This window comes from Dermacentor andersoni, chromosome 3 (genome assembly GCF_023375885.2).
Source record: "Dermacentor andersoni chromosome 3, qqDerAnde1_hic_scaffold, whole genome shotgun sequence".
NCBI classification, from domain to species: Eukaryota; Metazoa; Arthropoda; class Arachnida; order Ixodida; family Ixodidae; genus Dermacentor; species Dermacentor andersoni.
In genome coordinates this window covers 139212783-139237091 of record NC_092816.1, presented here as the reverse complement: position 1 = coordinate 139237091, position 24309 = coordinate 139212783, and the positions used below count along the sequence as shown (strand labels likewise).

Here is a 24309-nt window from a genome sequence, read left to right as displayed (position 1 = left end):
CTGACTGCAATGCGGCCTTCCAGGCTATCGAGAAACTTGTGGCGATTTCTAGCGAGCGAAAGAAACGGCAAGCCACCATTCTAGACTGTTTTAAGTTCTAAGCGCACTCTGTGGAAATAAATTGTTTATAGTTGAAGCTGCACTTTTTTCATTCATTTTCGGAGCTTTCCTCACTGTTGCGTTTTCCCGGCTGTTACGTTTTTTTCCCTCGGTCCGGTGAAAAACTTATGAACGGGGTTCCACTGTATAGTGTGGATTTCACCGCGGTTAGTCTGCTACGCCCGATGTGCTCACACGTGTGTGTAAAGTGTGCATAACTTTGAAGAGCATTTCTGCCATGGTTGGAGCACGGCCATAAAAGCTGCTATGCAATTTCTGACGAGGAGCAGAAGCATTTAGCCCTGCGTGGTCATCTTGCCGCTGTGGTAAGATCAGTGACTGCCTATGTCGAGCGTGCGATTTCTGACTGTCACCACCCTATGTTCACCATAATCCTACTAATCTTATTATCACTTTGTGCTTTGAGTAAGCAACAGAAAGACTTGAAAAATTGTCCGCAAATGTAGCAACCTATTTACAGTGAAACTTAAGCAAGTTCCACAAATACACACATTTTCACAAACATGGAGGGGGGGGGGGGGGGTAGCCCCCCTCAAAAAACAAGGTCCCCGGAAAATTTCTCCAGATCTGTTGCAAGCAGACTGCACCATAATCGACAGTGCCGTGAAGTAAAAACACACCTTCGACTGGATGGGGAAGAGGCGGAGTGTCCAGGCCCTGGCCATAGCACGCTAGCATACACTGGTCTAGCCGTGCTAGCGACGGATACGTCGGGTGTGTTGGCTGCTGGAGGAAGAAATGGCCCGCTGTCACCAGGCTCGTCAGCACCACATCACAGGTCACAGCATCTGGCAAGCGCAGCTGAAACAGATTGCCCTCCCAATTAGTCAGTGGCTGGTTAAGAACTCGGAGGTAACCCACCTCAAAGGATACATTGTGCCAGCCCCCCTTGACTCTCATATCCTACGCAACTATGGTCCTAGTCTTTGCTTCTTTTTTCAAAACCTTTTTTGCTAAACTCCTCACCCTGCTAAGAAAGTTTCTAGAACATGAGGTGCATATTAGTGAAGGCATCAATAGACCTCTCCCTGTTTGCAAACAGTGCGACATGAATGAAGGTGCCCCTACCATTTCCCAAACCTTCGAAGTGGGCGCTGGTTGGGTTCACGTGTTCGTGTGGCCCGTTCTCGCTGCGTAAGAGCACTGCTTCTATATCAACTGCCACGATCATAATTCTGGTATATTGCTATTTCCTGAAGTGACAGCATCTACGAACTGTGCTTAGAGCACAACATAGCGTTGTTGCCAAGTGCATGGTTCCCTTAACTCAGCATGTAGTGACATCATAAGAGTGTGCCTCTTCCGTAGATCAAACGGCCACAAAAATGTATTACTCTTAGAAAGCGAATATTTTATCAAAGGTGATGCACATTTTCACAGTGCCAAAATGGTACTTTGCTTAAAAGACTGGTCCACAGACAAAGATTTGCACAGCACTGTTGTGAAGGTACTCATTTGCACCCTATTTACATTGTATCTTTAAACAATATACAAGATGAACTTTGTCTAAACTATCAGCCACACCATCACGGCGGCTTAGTGGAGCCATACCATCACGGCGGCGCCTAAATTCAGATGAGAGATGAATGCAGAAACACCAGTTGCCATGCTTTAGAAGCGCAGCAGGATACCCCAGGTGGTCAAAGTTATTCCAGAGCCTTTCCTTACAGTGTCCCCCAGGAATGATGGAACACCATAATGTAATTTTAATTATTAGTCATGGTCATGGGAATGTAAAAAGCAGAAGCGTGCATAAGAACATAATCTGTTGCGCAGTAACGTCCCTGTGTCTGCTGCCTCTCTTTGCTGCTGTCAACTTTAAAAGATGCTACTTTTGCATGGTTATGTGCATCATCACAGTATGCAGTCCTTGATGTAAAGGTGAGTATAACAATAAAGAAAAAAAAAAAGCACAGTTTTACTTAACACTTGTGGGATCTGCATTAGAGCCCTGTAATTTCAGTGGTTAACCTTTTGGGCATTCCCTGTGGTGTAATGTATATACACAGGTTCGGCAGAGGTCAAAACATGCTAGGAGCTAATTTACAGCGATACCTTCCAGTCAATAGATTATGCTCAACAAAGGTTTTCTTGTTTTCTTTTTTTCTGTACACAGTGCAGATGGCATTGAGATACATGCACTCACTAATCATCATATTTCATTCGTTCTCCCGTTAGAATTACGGGTGCTGACTGATCACTATGACTGGCCTCTTTGCGTGCAACACATGTCCAGTCTCGCAGGCGAGATGTATTGCTGACCGTGCAGTGCACACACTCACACACACACTTCCCTGTGCATATTGTCGCTATTTTTCGCTGCACACTTTACCAAGACAAATGTGGCACCTTTCCATGGAAAAGCTGATATTCCTTATCGCACAATCCACGCCACAGACCACCATGCGGTTTCTGTTCACAAGTAAAAAAGGCCAACATTGCCAGATTTTCACTATGCAGTTTACACCATGCCGATGCTTTCCAGCACACAATGCTGCTAAGCTAGCTGGCAAGAGAAGTGTGGCGATTCACAGAAAAACAAAAAGCTTCCATGTGGTGCTCACCTACACCAACCACTGCGTGACTGCATTGCGGAGAAAGCTGGGGGTGGCTGTGTTTTGTCAAGCAGAGTGACTGCAAGCGTGCCAGCAACGCGGTGTGACGTACCTCGGGTTGAGGTCTATCAGGTCACTGTTCACTATGAAGGGAGGGGTTCGGCAGTGGGCTGCTTTGTACACGAGGTCAACGAATGAATCTCTTATTCAATTTATGCTGCGAGCTGTCTTTGCCTCCCACACTTTGGCAGCCATAGCACCCTCTCTTCATGGCAGTGGTTTCTGCAAGGAAACTAGTTCCTGAAGTGCAGATGGATCCATGACAGGGGCATCACGCTTTTTTTGAGAGCACCCGCTCCTGGAATATTGACTTGACCGACTATAATGCAGCAGATACACAAGGAATAGGCGAGACAGTTCAGATGTCGCAACACAACAGACATGGCTATAAGCAGGAGAGTCACTGTGCCAGAGATTGCCCCCATTCATTTCGCAAAATGCAGAAAGATTTATCTGCCAAAGCACTGGTGCTATGGCACTCATTTAATTTAGACCTTCAGGGTTTCCTCAATGTGCACCAAGAGCAGAGTACATAAGTTCTTTTGCATTCCACCTCAATCGGGATGCAGCCACGGCGAATGCAAATTGAATCCTGAAACTTCTGCTCAGCAGCAGAACGCCACAGAGCCAGAGCAGCGGGCATACATACGTGGGTCCTGCACCTGTGTGGCTGCCAATATTCACAGGTGTTGTCTTTCAATCTGAGCAAGGATACAATAATACTGATTTCTCTGCATCACAGTGCATCACTCTAGTGCTCTACATCCTAGACATATCTCTACATCTTGGAAGTTTGCATGAGCACATTTCACTACAAAAAGAAGCACACGCAAATAGCAACAAGTTACAACAGAACAGTGCAGGATACGAGAGGGAAAAATACCTGTAAAGTCTCTGGCAGCGTGATTGTGCCTGGGTAGTGCATGGGCTCAGCATTCACCTGGACCAGCGTCAAGTTCGGATACGCATGCGGGGGGAACTTTTTCCTTATGAGCTCGAGCGCTGTGCGGATCTCCTCTGTCGTGCCTGCATGGTGAATCCCTCAATGAAACCACCTGCTTCTGCAACCACAGGGCAAAACATTACGGGCAGCCACAAGCACACACCGTGTAGTACTAGAGAACAAATATGGCACAGTGACAGTTATCTAAACTCCAGTTTAGATACACTGAAGCGCAGCTGAACCTTGGTGCTATTATAATGAAATAGGCCATAAAATATAATGAATGTGACAAATAAAACAATGACCCTTTTGAAATCCTCATAGCAATACAGGAATTTACTAGCCTCACTTCAAGGAAATGTAGACGGCCGTTTTGTGCCAGATATTCGCATATCTATGTAGGGCACAACTATAATTTGAATTTTAAAGGTTTTGCTTATTGCGTCATCTGGCAAGGTGTCAAACATCCTCCCCCTTGACACTGCATGGAGAATGCCTTTCATGTGGCATTGAAGTCCAACAGATCCCTGCAGCAGGTGGGTTGCTACATGCGCAGTTAGCTACACGCTTCCCTCGCAGTGACAATCTTCAGTACCCACGACCTACAGGTAGACCTTAGCAGAACAGATGTCTTGTTGCTTTTACTGAACAATCAGCAACCACAATGTATGTGCACAGCCACAAAACTATACATACTTTCACGGGGCCTCTTAATTTGTACAACGAGAAAACTGAATTGAAAAGCTTTTATTGTATAAGCAAAGAATTGTGGAAGCAGGTGGCTGGGGCCCCTAGTCCAGGGCTCCACCGGCCACAGCAGCCCGCCGTGCCTCTTGGGCCTCCTTTTCCTCGCTGGTGAGCCAGCTTTCCCAATGCTCCGTTATGAATTTTTACGCTGAAATGTGAGGCGTATTAAATTTTGGTGGCCTGAGCTCGCATTCCCACGTAATGCGGGTGAGAGTTGGCTGACCTCCGCACCACGCTCAAGTGCCCATGTATGCAGTGGGGTGGATGGCATGACAAAGCATGAGGAAACGGCGTGTACATGTGCGTGCAATGTGCTGATGTGAGGTCAAAGGTACGAAGTGAGAGAAAACTGGAAAAATAATCTAGTGCATGTGAAAACGATTCTGACAACACAATCCTGGCGTAGCACTTCTTTAAATCATGGTCCCAAAAATGCCAACGATCATTAAGTGGTACATAACAGCCCAAGTGTGAATGTATGAGGACAAACAAGCTGAAATGACCAGATTCATGCATAAGGAACAATGTGCGTGCATATTACACACTGCTCCTCAACACCTGCAAGCTTGCAAGGTTAAGCACACACCTTGAATAGAGCAAATCTTCAGCTTGGAGGAGAAGGGATGTTGCTGCACATATATGCGGGTGTTGGAGCGAGACTTGATGGCTGTCACGTTACGCCCACCCTGGCCGATAAATCGACCGCACAGTTCCCTCGGCAGCTCAAACTCGTACGTGCGTGACAGCTCCTCCTCAGGAGAGAGGTTCCCAGCACCACCAGCTGCTTCACTGCCACCATGGATATCACTGCCGCCTTTGCCACTGTCACTGGAGCCCTGTGCAGAAACAATGAAATGCCAACTAAGCAGAGCTCTGGTAAAGGCTGCTGTTTCATGTGCAAGCATTACGTAGCCTTAATGTATAACTGGCAAAGATTTCTCCACAAAAGCACTGTCCCGAGATTCGGCTGCAATCGTAACACCAAATCCATGCTATGTGCATTGGGCTCTCTAAAGGTAAAAGGTGTAAAGATGTATAAGGTTAAGAGCACGGCAATTAAAAGTTTGCGCAGATGTACGGGGGTGCACAGTCACTGCGTGGCAACATCCGCCATGATTGACCTAGCGACACCTTGGCTGAATGCAGTATTCATTCAAACAGCAATGCTTGTGTACGCACATCCTCCTTACTGCTCATGTTTTTCGTACTGCTGTATTATTTCAAGTGCCACGGATATCAAACAAGTTACTTCAATCTGGGCTCATTCAAGTTACTGTCTATTTAGAGTGCAGTGCAGTGAGTATTTACAATAAACAAATAACTACACCACAGCAGATACAGTCATAAGCACATGGTGACACACTGAGGCACTGTGGGAACTTCAGGGGCAACATCACATTTATTTTCGGCTTTTTCTGGCAAGCTAAGCCTATCGTCATAGTAAGAGTGGCCACTACGCTATCGCAGAAATGCAATTATCAATATAACTACAGTCGAATGCCTTCTAATAAAGTACTTAGGACCTCTGGAATAATTCTTTATACGGGTCACTTTGTTGTAAAGGTCATGCAGCATTATAAAGGCGCTCGACTGTACACTTTTAGGTTGAGCTCCGCTTTGCATTATGCCAAATCTGAGCTTCTAGATCCGGGCTGGAATGCCTATATGACAGAAGGCCCGATTATTAGTTTGATTATTTTATACGTACCGCTACCCTCCATGCTGAGGTTGTTGCTGGATATGGCAAAATACATTGTATTAATGTATGAGTGATGAACACACTGTCCACACGGCAGCTAACTAAACGTGTTGAGCAGTGCAGTAATAAGAGTGCGGCTTTCCTGGACGAGCCCTTTACAAAGAACAAGAACAATACATCGCTGAAAGAAGTGGTGATAAAGAAAAAAGATAATTTAAAACGAACAGCAATCTTGGTTTGTTATTATGATGCATCATGGGACAAGAAAGACATTTTTCAAGCATAGGAAGAAACTCGCCAGGTGGTGATTTTCTTCGCCCCAGAAATTCTAAAGCCTTTGAGCTCGTACTCCTCCCCATGAGAGACAGCACTTCGAAGGAGGAATAGAGTCCGTTGAGAACTAAAATCACCGTCGGGATTGGCAGTATATATGAAATAAACAAAACGCCAAACAGCTGGGCAAGACAACAAACTTGGGTATGCGTTTTTCTTGAATGGAAAAATAATTACCATTTCCTTTATTTGTTACTTGACACAGAAAAAGTAAGGACAAAGAAAGGCAAGGAGCAAAAAGAGACTTGTTGCAGCCTAGGTAATGGTGGAGATAAGTGTTGGTCTCCAACCAGATCTTCTAGTGAGTGGTTCTGCCACGATTAGGTGCGGAAGAGGGAGGGCACTATTTTGCAAGTCGCCGATTACTGAATTGCACTTCTGGCATTGTGGGCATCCTATACCCTTCTACAATTAAAATGCAGGAACGGACCTTTGGGCTAGAACTTCAATAGCATCATGTGACACAAGTCACTCACTTTTGGTGACCTGCTGTACGACTTGTTTCAAAGATATTTGGAAGGAACTTGCGATCATGGTATTTTAGCCATTATGCAACAAATGTCATTATTTGGTTACACTTGGGAACCAAGGAGGCAGACAGTCCGAAGCAGGGCTGCTTTCTGTGTTAGCAGCATTTGTCAAAATTACAGCATCCTTAGCTCGCAGTAAACCGAGAGATTTGAATGTGTCATGTCTCCAGACACCCGGCTGTCATAAAAACTGCAGAGATGTTTTGTTAGGATGGGCTCTCAACAGCAAGTGTTACAATGTGGTAGGTGAACCTCAGCTAGGCAGCTGGCCATAGCCGCCTGGTATGGAAGGATCAGGCAGTGACAACGCGCTCTCCCTATGTCCATAATTTTTCAACACCTTCATTCTTGTCGCCTTTTATGTGCACCTCCCCTTCCACCTGTTTGCAGTGGCTGTTTCTTAGCTTCCCTTATCCTGTAACTATATATCTTGCCATGCACAAATTAGCGTTCTGTAGCTTTTTTTTTTTCTTGTCCCATCTTTTTTTTTGCTCTTAAAGCTTATTTACACAATGAAATTCAGAGACAAGGAAAAGAAGAAAGGAAACAGAAATAAGGGGTGGGGGGGGGGGGGACGGGGAGGAGGTGCTTATGCATTTTCTAGAGAAGCAAGTCACAATACTTTCGGAATGCTTTTGTTCTGCACAGCGTGGCCGACGATTCGGTCAAGTACCAGAAATGAAAAGCTCTTCGATGTCAAGACGGCCTATTGGGGAGCAACAATGCCCCCAAGATTTGAGCATGCACATGCCCCATCTTTCTCTGTGTGTAACTTTTAGCGCTGATCCGCCCTAAACAGTTATGGGTAACACGAATCGGAATGAGGTAGAGGCGTGTGTCTTGGGTGGGGCCCTCAATATTATGCCTGCTACAAGTGCTGGACCACACCTTTCTGCTACTTTTCTTTCTGAAAGGGGTGCAAAAGTGCGGTCTAAACATAGTGGTCCTAAACAATGGATTCAGAGGAGGGGAGCGGGGTCGGTTCTATAGCGGAATTTTTTTTTGCCGCCTCTCTGTCCAAGCCTCCAACATGCTTGCAAGTAACAAGGTCAGGCTGCGAATCTTATCCATAAAGGATCTCATCAGTGGTGCATTTTGTGTGTGCAACCGGTGACAAGCACAAAGAAAGGGGCTAGTTCATCTCCAAGAACAACGGTCATCATTCTTTCAAAAAGCAAAAATTCATCGTTGATTTGTACAGCTTTTTGCATGCTTGTAGAGTTTCCCTTCAATAAAGTTTTTCTTTGTCTCCGCTCCTGTAGTTGCTATGTGCCTGACATAGTAATATACACCTGGGGGGAGCAGTAACAAGGATGAACTTGTGTTCACTTTGATAACACCCCGACACCGGCCTTGAATGAAGCCAAGATACAAGATACAATAGCCCGTCGGCTTGGGCCTTTTGAAATGGGCTCCCGTAATTGTCTGCTCACCCTATTCATGTCCACTCAACAGCGTGTCCCCTGGACAGGAGGCGTAATGTCCGAGTAAATTGCCCTAATATTCACTGAACAATGCTCTTCTGGCCCGATACGTGGCACAATGAATTTCCAATGCAAATAGTTCCAGCACATGTGCAAGGATCAGAACAAACAAGAGCTCCAGATAGCAGAAACTAACCAGACTCGGCTGTTTCAGAGCTGAGTCAAGGAAGTGATGCTAGTGTCACTTCCTTGAAGCAAGAGATTGGTCTGCCAACACTGAAGACATGCATCATCACATCACTTCTTTGTTTGCTTCACTCCTTGTACAATTCACGCTCAAGGAATCACCTTCTTAAACTATCATTGCAAACTTCCTCTTGCATAAGTTACAGGTCTGCCATAGGACGTTTACCTGACCGCTCAATAGCCATGACTTCCCTTTTCCTTGTTCCACTTCAGTACCTGTACTGACGGCAAAAAATTTCATGAATACCTAACAAATCACTTTCAATAAATTTCTGTTCCCAGTGTTACTCGTTTAGAACCCATCATAAACCACTCTCAATAGTCTGCCATCAACCCTTCACCCTGGCATATTTGTCAGATTGTGTTAATTCCTCTATTAGCCGTTTAGCAGATGACTGTGTTGTATATCACATGATTTCCTCTGATAACGACACATCACTACTACAGACCGGCCTTAATATTCTGATTGGTGTAACACATGGAAAAAGAAACTCACTGCAACGAAGTGCAAACTAATGAAAATTTCTTGTAAACTTTACCCTAACGCTTGTGAGTATAACATAAATGGTTCCCCTCCCCAAGAAGTGACTACTTTCAAATAGTTAGGGATCCACATTATTTCTAACCTGTCTTGGCAACCACACATTACTTATATTGTCAGTAATGCTAACCACATGCTTGGGTACCTGCACCGTAATTTCTCAATGGCCCCTTCTTCTCTTAAACTCCTTCTTTATAAAACTTTTGTTCGTTCCAAACTAGAATATGCATCAGCTGTGCGGGATCCATTTACTGAAAGTCTTATTAGTCACCTTGAAGCTACTCTCGTCTTTCCAGTGTTTCATCTATGAAAACAGCGTTACAGCTTCCATCTTTTTCTCACGCAGGAAAATAGCACGTCTCTCTTATTTCCTAACATTTACTACCATAACCTCGTCTCAAGCAAGAATTACTTTCCCACCCTTCATTCACATCACCTCATATTGACCATCGTTATAAAGTGCTTGTTCCTCGTTGTCACACTAACTAAAGCTTTCATTCTTTCATCCCTCAAACTTGTAATGATTGGAACCACTTGCCCACCTCCAGTGTATTACAGACCCCAGTGACTTTGAAGATGCGCTTGAATATGTTACCCAATATTTGCTTTGCGTTTTTTATTTCCTATTTATTGTTCCCACTCCCTTCTGTAATGCCCTATGGACCCTGGAGGCATTCAAATAAATAAATAAATAAATAAATAAATAAATAAATAAATAAATAAATAAATAAATTTACTTGACTATGTATGCTGTGTTGCTTCTTTACCTTCGTCATTTTTGTTTGCTTGTTTCAAGTTGTACAAAATCAGCAATGTCTTTTTCATTTGTGTGGTTGTTAGCTTTATTTGTACATAACCACTTTCACATATGTTTGCACTGCCCCCCTCTTGTGTATACCTTCAGGCCTTCGAGGTAATAATAAATGGAATTAAATAAAAACTATCACGTTTGAGCTGCTCTTCTCTGACCTTGACAAAATAGTAACTTTTTTTTTTACTTTTAATATTCAGAAGTGGTCCAACGTCTTAAAAACAAAAAAAGAGTCAGCAGTTCTCCAAGCAAGCACTTAATGCTGTTGAAAAATGAGAGAAAAAAAATGACCTGCAGTAAGTTAGCAAGCAAGAGGCAAGAATCTCCAATAACTTTTTTTTACTTTTGATATTCAGAAGTGGTCCAATGTCATTAAAAAAAAAGTGTCAGCAGTTCTCCAAGCAAGCACTCAATGCTGTTGAAAAATGAGAGAAAAAAGATTACCTGCAGTAAGTTAGCATGCAAGAGGCAAGGACCTCCAATAGATCCTTGGTATAATGAACATAGAACAACGAATTGTCAGACATAATGATGTATGTATAAAATGTCTCGCCAATATAAGCGCACAAAGAATATATGATTATCATGAATATAAGATGTAACGAAGGTGTTTGCATGTGTGTCATATTTTATTGCATGGCAGCAAACCCCTCCCCTGATTATAGAAAGTAATTTACGGTGATTACATGCTACAGATGTAACATTAATTAGTTGCAACACTCTATTTCATACTTAGCAGCCAACACTGCAGAAGCTGCACAAATAGTGTGGTCATAGAAATTTATAACTCCATACGTCTCATGTTGAAAAGTTTGCGTTTTGACACCCTAGCTACATTATATTACAACCATAACTTGTGGAGTGAATGTTGCATAAAGTACACCTTCTCTGCTTCCATTTGTGATCACGTGTGTATCTTTGTGTTGGTCACGCACGGTGGTAGTTCTGTGGCCTAGGCATTGCACTGCTGAGCTCAAGGGTGTGGGTTTGATCCCAGCTGTGGCAGCCCAATTCCGTTGGGGGAAAGTGCGAAAACACTCATGTACCACGCATCACACACACACACACACACACACACACACACACACACACACACACACACACACACACACACACACACACACACACACACACACACACACAAAGTGGTCGAAACGATTATGGAGTACCCATTATGATCTGTCTCACAATCACATTGTGCTTTTGTGCACGTAATACCGCAGATCTTGATCAATTTAGTTAGACCTTGTCGCCGTATAAATATGCCACTTCAGCCATGCCATGGTGCAGACGGTCACAGCTGCTATGTCTTCTATGCGATTTCTTTATATAGAATGACAACAATACGAAGTTAACATTATGCTGAACACATTCCTATTTGCATATATGATGCATTACTCTATTTCTGCATCTGACAGCAGTGAGAAAAATTGCAAATGAGAGCAGTGAGAGGGACGTTGCCCATGCAATACTCCTCTGAAGCACTGATAAAAACAAAACTAATGTTCGAGTACAACAAATCTACACAAATGATGCTCATTAAAAAGGTGGCCTCGCCATATCCTATGCACTATATGCTCCCAAAGTATTGCGCGGTTTACAAAAGCCTTGAATATGGCAAATGATTTTAGGAAAGCTGGTCTTAAGAGGAAGCTTCAGCTCGGGCCCAGCTCTGACACGGCCTATTCAAATACATGTAAAACGCAAAAACACTTTTCTGAGATAACCCCTGGACTGATCCTAATGAAATTTGTTGCATTTGAAAGAGAAATTTATATTCTATTGACTGTTGGAAGCGGAATTTAGATTTAGGGCTTGAATTTTGTGAAAACAATTTTCAAAAATTCGGAAGTGTGAAAAAAAAATTTACACATGAAGTTTATAAATTAATAGCTTGGCATCAAGAACAGATATAGTGGTTCTGTAAACAGCATCCATTAGATCATTCAAAGCAGACAAATTCGATATGTCAATTTATATCTTACATGAATTCATTATGTTGTGTACAAGGGTTCTGCAAAAGCTTTATTTCCATATTATTGATTTTTTTTTTTAGATTCATGTGTAACATATCAATTTTGTCGGCTTTATTTGTACTATGACATGCAATTTGCAGAATCCTGATATCATTTTTCATTGCTGAGATACGGAGTGTAAACTTGATAGTTTCATTATCTGAACATTTGCGTTTTTGCCAATTTTTAATAAAGAATTGACGACCTAAATAAAGAATTCCAAGCCAGCCATCACCAAATTTCAGATTTTTCTTTCAAATGCAATAAATCTCGTCAAATTTGGTGCAGTGATTGCCGAGAAAAACGAATTCTCCTTTTACATGTATTTAGATAGGAACATCCGAGCTAAAGCTTCCAAGGAAAACTAATAACACTATACCGGTTGACACTGCTAAAGTATTCTTTCAAAACTTTATATTCGTTAATCTAACAGGTTTACTATTCATACTAGGAAAAAAAAAAAAAGAAAGCCATTGTTCCATTTTTTTTTTTTGACGTCACAAATCTCGAAGTATTTTCCCTTATTCGGGCCATTGTGGGTCAGTTAAACTTCTTGAAACTTGCCAAGTTCAGTCTTAGGCTCTCGGGCAGGGATGGGACTGCCCAAAGTCAATTTGGAGCAATTTTTGGAGCAAGTAAAATTTCATTTTAGAGCAGTTTGGAACAGTCTGAATTTCAATCTGGAGCAATTTGGAGCAGATAAAAATTTATTTCAAAGCAGTTTGCAACAGACCAATATGAATTTTAGTGGAATAATGGAATACAGCAATGCACTTTGAAACCACAACAAAACGCAGAATAAACCAACAAGAAGCACGTAGTAGAAGTGCACTTTGTAGCTATCCGGCACTGGTATATGGACGAATGGGTGGAGTGGCAGCACGGCACGTGCTTTCCTGTAAAGCCGAAAACACTGGTGGCACTACCGCTGAACTATCTATTCCCGCGCTGCCGCTCATGATGGAAGCGGGAAATGTTCTCAAATTATGTGGACAAATAAACACGGTAACATAATTTCTGGGTCACCATATGTCACCGCAGACCGAGAGAGCCGCAATGAACCCTGGGCTATTCCAATCAAACTATTCCAATTATATGGACACTCCAGGCATATTTCTGCCATTGTCGTCACCGTTGCCGTGCGCTGTATGCTGTTCTGCGAGTGAAAATATACAAGGGTGAGGCGACGAAGGGGGCTCAATCTGATGCGTGCGCGCAAGGGCAGAAAGCTGGGAGGAAACGCGCCGTCTTCCACTGCGCGCTAGGCACCCGGGGGGGGGGGGGGTTCTACTCTGGCGGCGGCGGCTGCGTATGCCGCTCTGCACAGGCTCTTTCCTGAAAGCAATGAGCGATGGGGGCAGAGTGCGAGTGCTGATAGCTTCGTGTGCGCCGTGTTTTCACCACTTAGTTCGCGTTTAAGCGACCGGCAGCACGAAGGTCAATTCGCTCACTGCTGCTGCCGCGCTTCCTCACTCCAGCGTTTAGACAGCAACTTTCCTCAGTCATTGAGCGAGACAGATTCATGTTTACTTGTGTGTGCATTATACCTTGCTTGTTAATTTAGTAAAATTTAGTAAGCGAATCTTCACAAGTTGACACTGCCAATAAAACTACTATCCTCACTTCGTATGGCTGTCTACTAATTTGCTATCGCAATTGCCACTTCGCTTTTCGGGCGAACCAGACTTTTTATTCTAAATCTGCCATTAGCTCTTCGTGACAGGTCAAGATAGCTCAGCCTCACCCATATTGGCATAAAGACAGATTGGGATAGTTTTACATTATACTGACCCTGGGGACAGAGATGCCCGCCTACTGAACTGAACTCACCTCGCCTCCCTAATATCTAGTATGCTTGCAGCGCCCTCAGCCTACATTTCGTTGTTTCGCGACTCAGCTAGGGAGCGCCGTGCCACTCAACTGTATTCTAGTACACTCTAAATGCAGCCGCCCTTGTTGTTCAGAAAGCAGCAACAACAGCCAGCAGTGGCCGCGCGCATACCAGCCACTTACAGAAAGTCCAGTGTTATAAGCGCAAAAATGTGCAGGAGGCACCACAGAGTGGTGTGCGGAATGTGAATGGCTGCACTCTTGTTCGCTGAACGAATCCACTTGCTGTTCACAGCCACTGCCGGAGCACACATACAGATGCCGTTCTGGTGCAGCATGGTGCAATTTCAGTCAATTTTCTGTGTTTGGCGCAGGAGTCCCACAACTGCTCAGATCATCATTAAAATAAGCATCTGTGGCTCGGCCAGGCCTAACAAAAGACACCACCATTGCTGCAAAAGTGCTTCAATTTCTATATGCCAGATGGCACCCCAGCACTTGCCATTGTTTATTTGTTCGCCATACAAAGTGCTTCACTAAATGTCTCATTGGGAACAGGTGTATAGTGTGATCGTAACCACTCTGAATGCATCCATGTAAACAGCAGAAATGCCACATCAAAACGTGTAGCATCGTCACCACATTATTGTCTTCTAAGGAGTTGACTCATTTTAGCCAGCATTTTGTAACACGAATGATTCGCATTTCTTACTGCAGCGGGAGCAGTTATGCAAGTCTCCATGTAGGAGATGAGTGCTTGCCTCACTTCAATTGGAACATGATTTAGATGCGGCTGCGGAGAACAAAGTTGTGGTTCCCATGGCAAACTCAGCGTGGCGACAATGCGAGGGAGGGAGTGGTAGAGATGTTGCAATGCCGCTCTGCTGCTAACAAAATGGCGAGGCATTGTTTTCCACTACCCCTGTAGCACTGCCAATGAATAAGAACGAACCAAGTGTGACCCACAACACTGCGCTGATGCCCAAGCAGTATTAAGCTCAATGCCCATTTGTTGAAGCCGAAGCGGACATTGCCTACTCAACATCATCACCACTACAGGTTTGCAACATCTGCAAAGCTGTTCTAATCCCACTGCAATACAATGCATCTTTATTAGCTGAGCAGCTCAGCACAAAAATATGCAAGGCAAATGCCCACATGTACAGGTTTTGCAAGCGTATGTTGGATGTACGTAAAGAATGGAAATGGAAATATGCAAAAAAGCATGGCAGAAATGAGGTTCTATATATTCTTCCAGATATTTGTAGTAAAAAGGGTATAGATTTTACTAAGCAATAAAGTCAGTGTTATCTCTCTCCTGCTGGTTCAGATTTGATCAATGCCACTGATCTTGCTTTCTGTAGATTTGATCAATGCCACTGATCTTGCTTTCTGTACTCTTACCAAACACACTGCACCTTCAGTCACAAATTAAAGTTCAAAGGGCTGTGAACAACCTTTTATGGAAGTCTAGAAATGCATTTGAAGGTAATTAGACTATTTCATAAATTCTTTGCTGCAAGAAGTTCTTTAATGCATCCAGCAGAAGCAGATTTATTGGCAATAAAACATACCATTTGCGGTGTTTCTGCTTCTTTTTCAATCATTTGCACTAGGAAGGCTATAGTGGAGCGAAGTGTGCCCACAATGCTCCGCCTAGTGGATGTCACTGTGGCGCACAGTTCAAATTTGATTTTGGGTGTTGACATAGACGCCACTACTTCCGATTTGGCGTCTGCATTGCGCCAAACGCGGTTGTCCTCAGCGACCCGCAGTGAGCTCCACAAGTGGAGTCGTCATGGCAACCCACGGCAGCCGCAGTATCTATGCTACACAGCAGACGTAGAAGCTACATGCAAGTGCAGCGTTTGCTTTGTGCATGACAGGGATAGAGTGCGTGCTCGCACTCATATGCTACTGTCTGGCTGTGCTACATGGTGCGGACAAGCTTTGTCCTGCAGAAGCTTAATTTAAGGGTGGTAGCCACATCCAGAGTGTGCATTTTGAAGCGCTGTCAATAGCTCACTACAAAGTGAAGTCTGCCAAGATGTAACCAGGAGCGGCCAGGAGTGAGTGTGCGCTGGCAAGCGTGCATGTAGTCTGACTAAGTTTGGTGCGGTTGAGGCTAGTTGGGTGTTCGAAACTAGCCGAAATTAGCGAGACCAGATGGCTACAACACTGATAAGCAGGGTGGCGAAAGTTTAATTCCTACGCGGGTCGCGGCGGCTGAGCGTGGGGAGATGATTTTCTTACTTCAGCCTGTTCATTAAACTGCATCAATAAACATACGCAGTAACAGTAGAAAAACACCCTTCTTGACTGATGTCAGCTATTTGCCAATAGCAGCAGTAGTTGTAATCGGCCGTTCACCCCGCGGGTCACGGCTCGCCATTTAGGGGGGAACGGGCTGATGACCACATCAAAATGGTTCTCAAAATGGATGATTTATGGCCAACACAGGAGTACCTCGGTCAGGAGAGCTTTGGGTAATTAGCAAAGATACGGTCCTTTACCTGACAGCCGCATAAATTGGCACGTCCACGCCAGAGACGCGGTCAGTGCAATGATATGGTCCATCACCTGTCAGCCACCCAAATTGGCATGTCCAAGCCGGGCATGAAGTCAGGGTACGATCGGAGTCAGCGAAAGCTCCCCCTTTCCCTGTTTGTGCCCAGTGATGTGCGTGTGTTTCTGACAAAGCTCCCTTCGGAGGGAAACGGCAACAGACCTCCAGATTGGTGAGACCTGATGTCATCGGTCTCCTGACGCTGGATTGGGGGAAGTGACTGAAAAATGACACGCAAGGCATAACAGGAGCAACGGATGGCGGGAGTGATCGGCTGCTAGAACTTCATCATGAACTTTTTCTGTACTACTTTGAACTTTCTTGTAAATATGTAAATATAAACATGTTTGTAAAACGTCCTCAATATTGGGCCCAGCCCCACGTTCACTTACTCCTCCATGAGCAATGCAGATTCAACGTCTTCGAACTCCCCAGTCGCAACACCATGCATGTGAATCTGCTACTTTATGAAAAAAAAGCACCCAGAAAAGAGTGAGGAGTAGGCTTTTGTTGAAAAGGGTGCTTTGAGAGAAAGGTGACTTTGCGCTCCGCTTGCGAGGTCCATGCACAACACATAACTGAAAAATTTGGCTCACATGTTCACAGCAGCGTATGTTATCCACAGATTGTTTTTTCACCAAGCTCAAAGGGTGGTTCAAGGCCCCTTTAAGGTGAAAGGGTTATAAAACATGAGCATGGAGATCATGCCACATGTAGTATTTTGCTCGTACAAGCCAGTGGGCAAGAAATGTCTAACCTGAAATGTTCATTAAACGCTACTGCTTAAAGAGACTAGCGTCAGGTTGACAGCACGAGCAGCGGTGATTTTTACCACATAATTTGAACGAAATCAAGGAAAGGAAAATCGATGCAAATGATTATTTTCAGAGGTACCACTGATTATACTTAAAGAAAAGAAATATTGAAAAGCTTATATTAAAAAGTCAAAAACCCAACCTTGAGCTTAATTACTTAACAAGGCCTAACAGCCAAATAACAAGCTGATATTGCAATGACTTACTCCTTACATACATTTTAAAATGCAATATCAACCGTTACCAAGGCATGAAAAAGCCCCCCAGGCAAGCGCAGAACCAAAAAGGCTCAGTAATCATTTTGAGTGAAAGCGATACGCTTTCCAAATGGAAGCCTAGCAACATGCTTGCCAAACTGACAACCACCGACATTACCAGCTGTTTCCGACCGTCACCTTGAAAGCCTTACAGGAAGGAGTGAAACAAGTTGCAAAAAGCTTTCCAGGCCTATCGAAAAAAACCAAAACAAACAAAGTAGGGAATGCAACACTGACGAGTATCAAATGTAAGGATGAGATGAAATTTTCATGTTTCCCAATTTGACAGAGCAGTATAATGTGTTTCCAGTCATACTACCAGTTGTTTTACAGGCACACGAAACATCAGGTATCTTTAACAAACGACTAAGTGCTGTGACATGAAGAGAAAGGGCAGAATGTGCTCACCAGGAGGACGCAACGAAATGAGGCCAGAGATGATGAAAGCAAGTCCACTACCTCACACGACTCCTCCATCTCCTTCAGAATCATGTCTTCAATCGCCGACAGTCGACGGTCACTCATTGCAAATCCGAGACATCTGTCTGGGCAGACCACCTCCACGCAGCTGCTGCCCATCGCAACAATGCTGTCCATCCGTAATACGGAGCTTTGTTGTCCACTATACAAAAGGAACAATGGCCTCCGAAAGCCAAGTGTAGAGCGTAAGTCCACTGGCTTGGTGCACTTCGAATTTAACAGGCCAAACTTGCACTGTGTGAGGAAAACCAGAGGCAGATGACAGGGGACTGCTTGTGATCCGAGCAGCTGTGTGCTGCCAACGTGGCGAGCAAGCAGGAAGAAGGCTTTCAACCGAGTCCCCGTGCTTGGAATACCTCCCCCTCTTAGCAAGCAAAAGAAAGGGTGAGGAGGAGAGGGGAAAGAACACGAGAAGGAGCTTTGCGAGTGTGAGCAGCTGTCTCCACAAAACAGCTGTTCCCACAGGCCACACACAAAATGGCAGGGCGCCGTGCGATGCGACGAGGGGAGGATGATGACGCGCCTCAGGCTTACTGCAACTCTTGAGAAAACTTTTTTCTTTTTTTCTGCTGATCACGCGTGTACACATCCACAATAAAATGAGGACAGGTGCGAGTTGCTGAAAGCCTGAAGGGATGGCTACCAGCAGATGTCCACGATAACAAAATGATGTGCACAACTTTATCAACTTTAGAATGTCAAACACGAGGCACGGATGTTTATGGTTCAAATATGTCATGTCTGCCCACCAGTTCCTACATTTACAGAAACACTCACTGAACATATGCCTACACATCTCCTGGAAATTTTTCCATGCTTTCTGTCACTGCACGAGCGCAGTATCTTAAAGTGCGTAACCAAGTGCTGAGTAAAACAAAAATTAAGATGGTTTAGCTAACATTACTGTTCGTCTAGTTTCCTAAGAAATCTTGGAATTTGAAATTGGGAGTCCTAGATCATGTCAATATGAAACAATGGTGCAAGTAACAAGGCATTTTCATTCTTATTTCATTATTATTACTATTATTTTTGCACTTTTCGGTTAACCTTCCTAGCTTTCAGCACAGCTGTTCTTCCTTCTGGGGCATGTGTATAGAAAAGATCATTATCGCAAGTTTCTTCAAATTCCCACCATGAGTGTCCTGAAAAGTTGTGTAAGCCTTTCGTGTGATGATCGATACTGATGCAATCTGATGTAAGTCAGCACATTATTAGAGAAATAGTGGAAGACTGAACTTGAAAGTTTGAATTACACTGGAAACTTGGGCTGAGGCCTTACTAAAGCTACGTTTCATTTTGCCCCAGAATGATACTTCTGAAGCAAAAACCAAGCCACTGGCTTAAAAAAAGAAAGTATTTGTAACCTAAGCTTAAAAAAAAGGGGGGGGGGGGGGCCTAAAGTATTTGACAATCCACCAACATAAGCTATTAGGCACCAGTTTTCAAAATGACATAACACGGAAGCCTCACATGTTACAATCTCGATAACGAAATCAACTACTGTGCCAGGTACGAGGGACATGCTGCTCAATGCTGTTATATGAACTGCACGAATCGAAGAGATATGTGTAGGCCTATCTGCTTCGCCCTCCCCAAAGAGGAATGTTGGGCAGCAGCTCTTGCGAAGGCAAAGAAATGGAAAGGCAAAAATACTTCTAGTGGTTACCCTAAGGCAGCTGATGCAGTCAGAGTGTATGCACGCTCTGCAGATACCTGGCAAGCTCTAGGGCGGTAACAATGACATTGCAAAATGCATGGGATGTAGTCATGACCATCACAAAGCAGTCAAATTCTATGTTAAAAAGAGACAAGTGAAGAGCAGCTTTGCATTAAATGCACTGGATTCCACCCAATAGTAAGCAAGAACAATTACTGCAGTATACAGCAGCCATGACACGTGCCGACTACTAACACACTATTTTTTTTTTACAGTCACTTGAACAGCTAAGGGCCATGTTCACCAAATTCACCACTGCTAGAGTAAGCCTTTATTGATCACCCCATTTGGAAGGCTAAGCTCATCATCTCAGGGAATTGCAAATGCCTTATTAACATTATAGAAGTGAGAACTATGATGCACTGAAGGAACTTTCAACTTAACGTGCATGTCCAAAGTACTGTTTGGCTGTACACAGTTGTTGCAAAGAAACTGCAATCTTCAGCAGAATTAAACGGAGCAGTAGAAGATCTCGCAACTAATGTACCTTTGGATTTCCAGCGTGTTTTTTGATAACGCTCACACTTCGCAGATCTGCTCACACAAGTAAATGTATTCAATGTCCAACTTTATTTAAGTAATTACAAAGCTTAAACTGGAGCAATGCTACGCAAGCTTTATCATTATTTTTTTTGCTCACTCTACAGTGTTAACATTTTTGTTACAGTGCAAACTCTCCAACACCAACACAGAGCTCTTCACTTGATGCACTGGCCCCACGGCTGGCATAAGCAAGGGCCCACAAATCTTATTATGTTGAATATCAGATATTCTTACCACCAGGATTATGCAAGAACAATTGAAAGCAATGCAAACTATGACATGCTGCACTCATCTGTGCAAAGAGAACAGGAAAAGGTGCCCCCACCAACTGCAATTAAGCTTTAAAGGGATACGAATGGAAAATATTAAGCAGAGTTAGAGCGCTATTTTGCATAGAAAATATGGATGAAAGATAAGCTGACCATGTTTGTCTCATAATACATGTACAACTGATGTAATATTTGTGGGGTAACAAAGCATGCAGACGGGGATTGAGTGAAGAACAACAGGACAAAGCACCAAGTCCAGTGATGTGTCCTGTTGTACTTCACTCAGTCCCCATCTGCATGCGCTGCTATCCCTTTAAGATGCTTTACCAACTAGCCCATCAAGCCATCCTTGTAACATTTGTCCAAGCCACTAGCCCAGTGTTGCTTACTAAAGCTCCCACAATCCACAACACAAGCACTAAAGCCACAGGCTCTGTACCATCAGAACTTGCGCAAATTAAAGCAGTACTGACACAAAATTGGGTGCCGCCTCTTATGCTTAACCAAAAGCTATTGATCCAGTAATCATGCAAAAGAAACTCATTTGCTCCAGTGCACGACAATTGTTTAGTTGTATGCTCGTATCCCATGAACAGGCGCAGTTTTGATTTCAAAGAGCACTGTGATGTAAGAGGCATGCTTGTAAGCAGTGATGATCACGTGAGCATGCAGATCCGTGATGCACCTCTACCATGCCATCTGTGCTCCTGTTTCGTCTGCTAATTTGGTACTAGTCTGGTGGCAAACCTGTGCATTGCTGCATCAGTGTAATGCTTCATTGGACAGAAGTCCACTACGCACTATTATCCCGACATTAGAGTTCCAGCCATGTTTAAGCATGCCTACAAACTTCTGATTGCAGTTTGCTGTGTAACCGGAGAGATGTACAGAATATGCCTCATCCATTTGGGATCCTCATCAGATCACATCATTTACCAAGTTGAATCAGTGCAAAATTGCTATGTTCATTTCATCTTACCTAACTACCATCACACTACTAGTGTTACATTAATGAAGAGTAGCCTGCAAATCGTATTATTATCTCTTTGTAGAAAGGAATCACGCATTTTCCTTTTTCATGAAAACTACTACCACAACGCATCTCTTTGCCCCCTTTGGATCCACCCTGCACTTTATTATTCGGCTCGTCGTGATCACGTACATAAAGTTAACGTAACCCATCTTAACACTGTCGCATGCTAACAATCATTCCTTCCTAGGTCTTCAATCGACTGGAATAATCTACCTACATCATTAGTAAGCATCAGTGACCCCACTTGTGATGTAACACTCTTTACAAATAGGACCTATGCTGATGACTGCATCGATGGGTGCTAGACTTTCCAATTCGTCGCTGGCACGAACTTCCAAATTAAACTAAAATGCGCTCTAAGCCCTATTTGCTATTGAATTTACAGATGATACCTATGAACTCGCAGCATTGTAATCTACCAGTTATTACAAGTTATAATGTTTGTGTCGGTACACCTCTAACAGTCAAGACTCACCGATTTGGCAAATATTTAATGTGGTATTGCATCCAAGAATTGTTGCATTTACACCATAAGTCAGCAAACATCGGTGACTACTCATAATAGCAGCAACTGACGATGCTGAGCAATCTTTTCTTACAAGACATTACACTACTGCCTCACATTGCCCATGTAAATGCTGGCGTATTGCACTGATGGAAAAAGGAAAAGCGAGACCCACTCACTGGAGAAACACTAGCTGGAAACAGGTTCTAGCTAGTTTCGGACTGTGATGTACTAAGAAATGCAGTACACTAATGTAGCACTCATGTAACCGTGGCTACACTTTGAGAGAAACACTATTGGTGGTTTACATAGGTATTCATTGTAGCAGCTATTAAAGAAATGCGTAAACCAACACAGCACAGCCGCCAGAGCTACATACAAGGCTATGCTAACACAGATGGCACTATACCAGAAAATCTTGCTTAAAGGGCCCCTGAAACGGTTCGGACAAATTTTATAGACGCGTAGGGTACAGCTTAAGTAGAACATTCACACCACAATTTAAGTGAAGCGTTACGTATTAATGGAGCTACAAGCGATTAGAAGTTACCCTCCTCCCTAGTCATGCTTTTCCTCCTCAACTCGTTCGCCGAGCGATCGGGGCTAAGCTCCGCCTTCACTGGTTTCGCGTCACGATGCGACGTCACATCGTCCACTTCCAGTTGTTTTGGAGCCCGCCCCCGCCCGCGTGAAACCTCTCCGCTAGCCGCTTGGCCGTCGACCCCAAGCGAGAGCTATCGCAGCAGCGTGCGTTGTGAGCATTCTGTCGTAGCGCCGAACGTGTCTGGTATTCCGGTAACCACAGGCAAGCTGGTCATTTCGGCAAATGACTGGAGGCATAAACTCAAGCTGATGAAGGAACTTTAGCGTAGACGTACGTGCGGCCTGATCGGTCTGCACGGTCCAGCCACATGTTGGCGCAGCGCTTGACCAGCCAAACAAAGCGCTAATATTGCTCTAATCAAGTGTAAAACATTTTAAACATTTATAAAAACAAAGTGTTGATGATTACACTCCTGCGAAAAATACACACCAGCAGCCAAAGAAGAATACACTTCGTTACTGCTACTGTGTATGGTTGAGCTCTGTGCCACCAGGTGGCTGCACCGTGCAGACCATTCGCATTTGCGATTCTGCTGATCCCATGGCTCATCCCGTTACGGCACAGTCAAGCGGCCAGACCCTGTCCCCTTGCGCTTGCATTTGCCCTAATACCGGACTCGCGAAACGCTATTGCGTTAGTAATCTTCCGGTGTAAAGTGACGGCCACAAACGCGCAAACCCTGGCGCCGATCGGATAGCGGCAGTCCGATGCGCAGCAGCCAGCTCGCTCGTATGCTGCCTTGCAGAGGGACACGATGTCGCAGCTTGACATATTGCCAGTCGCTACGTTTGCAGTCCACAAAGCAACAAAGTCGAATCATAGTGCTCGCGAAAACACTGAGACCGACTCTGACCGCGGAGCTCTCGTCAAAATGGAGTATGTTGTAACACAAGCAGACGACACTTGCTGTGTGCCGGAAGTGCTTAATTGTATTGAAAAATCTTTCTTGTGCATTCTCTTTATGTTACTTTCTGTTTATAAAAACAAATGAACTAACATTCCAACTATTACGAAGATCATTTGTTTACCATAAAGTTGGAAAAATTATTGATCACGCGCCCTGGTTAGCCAATCGGATAGCTCGCCCCACTGACGTCATATGGGTGATTTTCGTCATATGGGTAGGGGCGGCTTAAAATTCCGCCGAGCAGCGTGCTCCGATCGGCAGCGATGTGCATTTTTAAAACCTTATAATAAATTACATGCTTTACGCGGAGCACTTAGATGTGTCAATTAATGATCAAAAGGACCTACTCTAACGACTCAGTACGTTTGTAGAAAATCGTCAAAATCGTTTCAGGGTCCCTTTAAGCAATAGAGTGAATGTGCTTAAGAGCAAGTGCACTTTGTCTTGCCTCTTCGAAATGCAGGTCCTCCGCAGAGAAGCTGTGATGCACAACCCTAGGTGCGCTTAGCAATTTCTTGTGCTCTGGTGATATTGGTTAAGGCAACAAAGTAATTGAAGTTACGCAGTGCAACAGAAAAGTCGCACTGAAGGAGAAGCGTTTTCCAGACATGGCGTTTGTGCGTGTGTCTATTATGGATCTGCAAAGTTAGAAATACTAGTAATAGTAAAGCAATAAATAAGAAATTTAATACGCAAGTCGGATCTGCATAGACCTTTAGCTCACATAAAGCCTACATAAATGTCAGAGCATATGCGTCT

General features: G+C 44.0%; 1 protein-coding gene across 4 annotated transcripts in view; it reads right to left on the bottom strand.

Moving 5' to 3' along the window:
* The window catches only part of LOC126525152 (uncharacterized), a 109161-nt gene that overhangs the window by 11254 nt on the left and 73598 nt on the right, over positions 1–24309 (bottom strand). For all 4 annotated transcript variants that reach the window (XM_050173208.2, XM_050173207.3, XM_055067567.2 and 1 more), the window contains 3 exons: positions 5012–5261; positions 3619–3761; positions 741–921 (listed from right to left, as the gene is read on the bottom strand). In XM_050173208.2, the coding sequence (XP_050029165.2) occupies positions 741–921; positions 3619–3761; positions 5012–5261 (574 nt within the window). The remainder of the gene's footprint in view (positions 1–740; positions 922–3618; positions 3762–5011; positions 5262–24309) is intronic.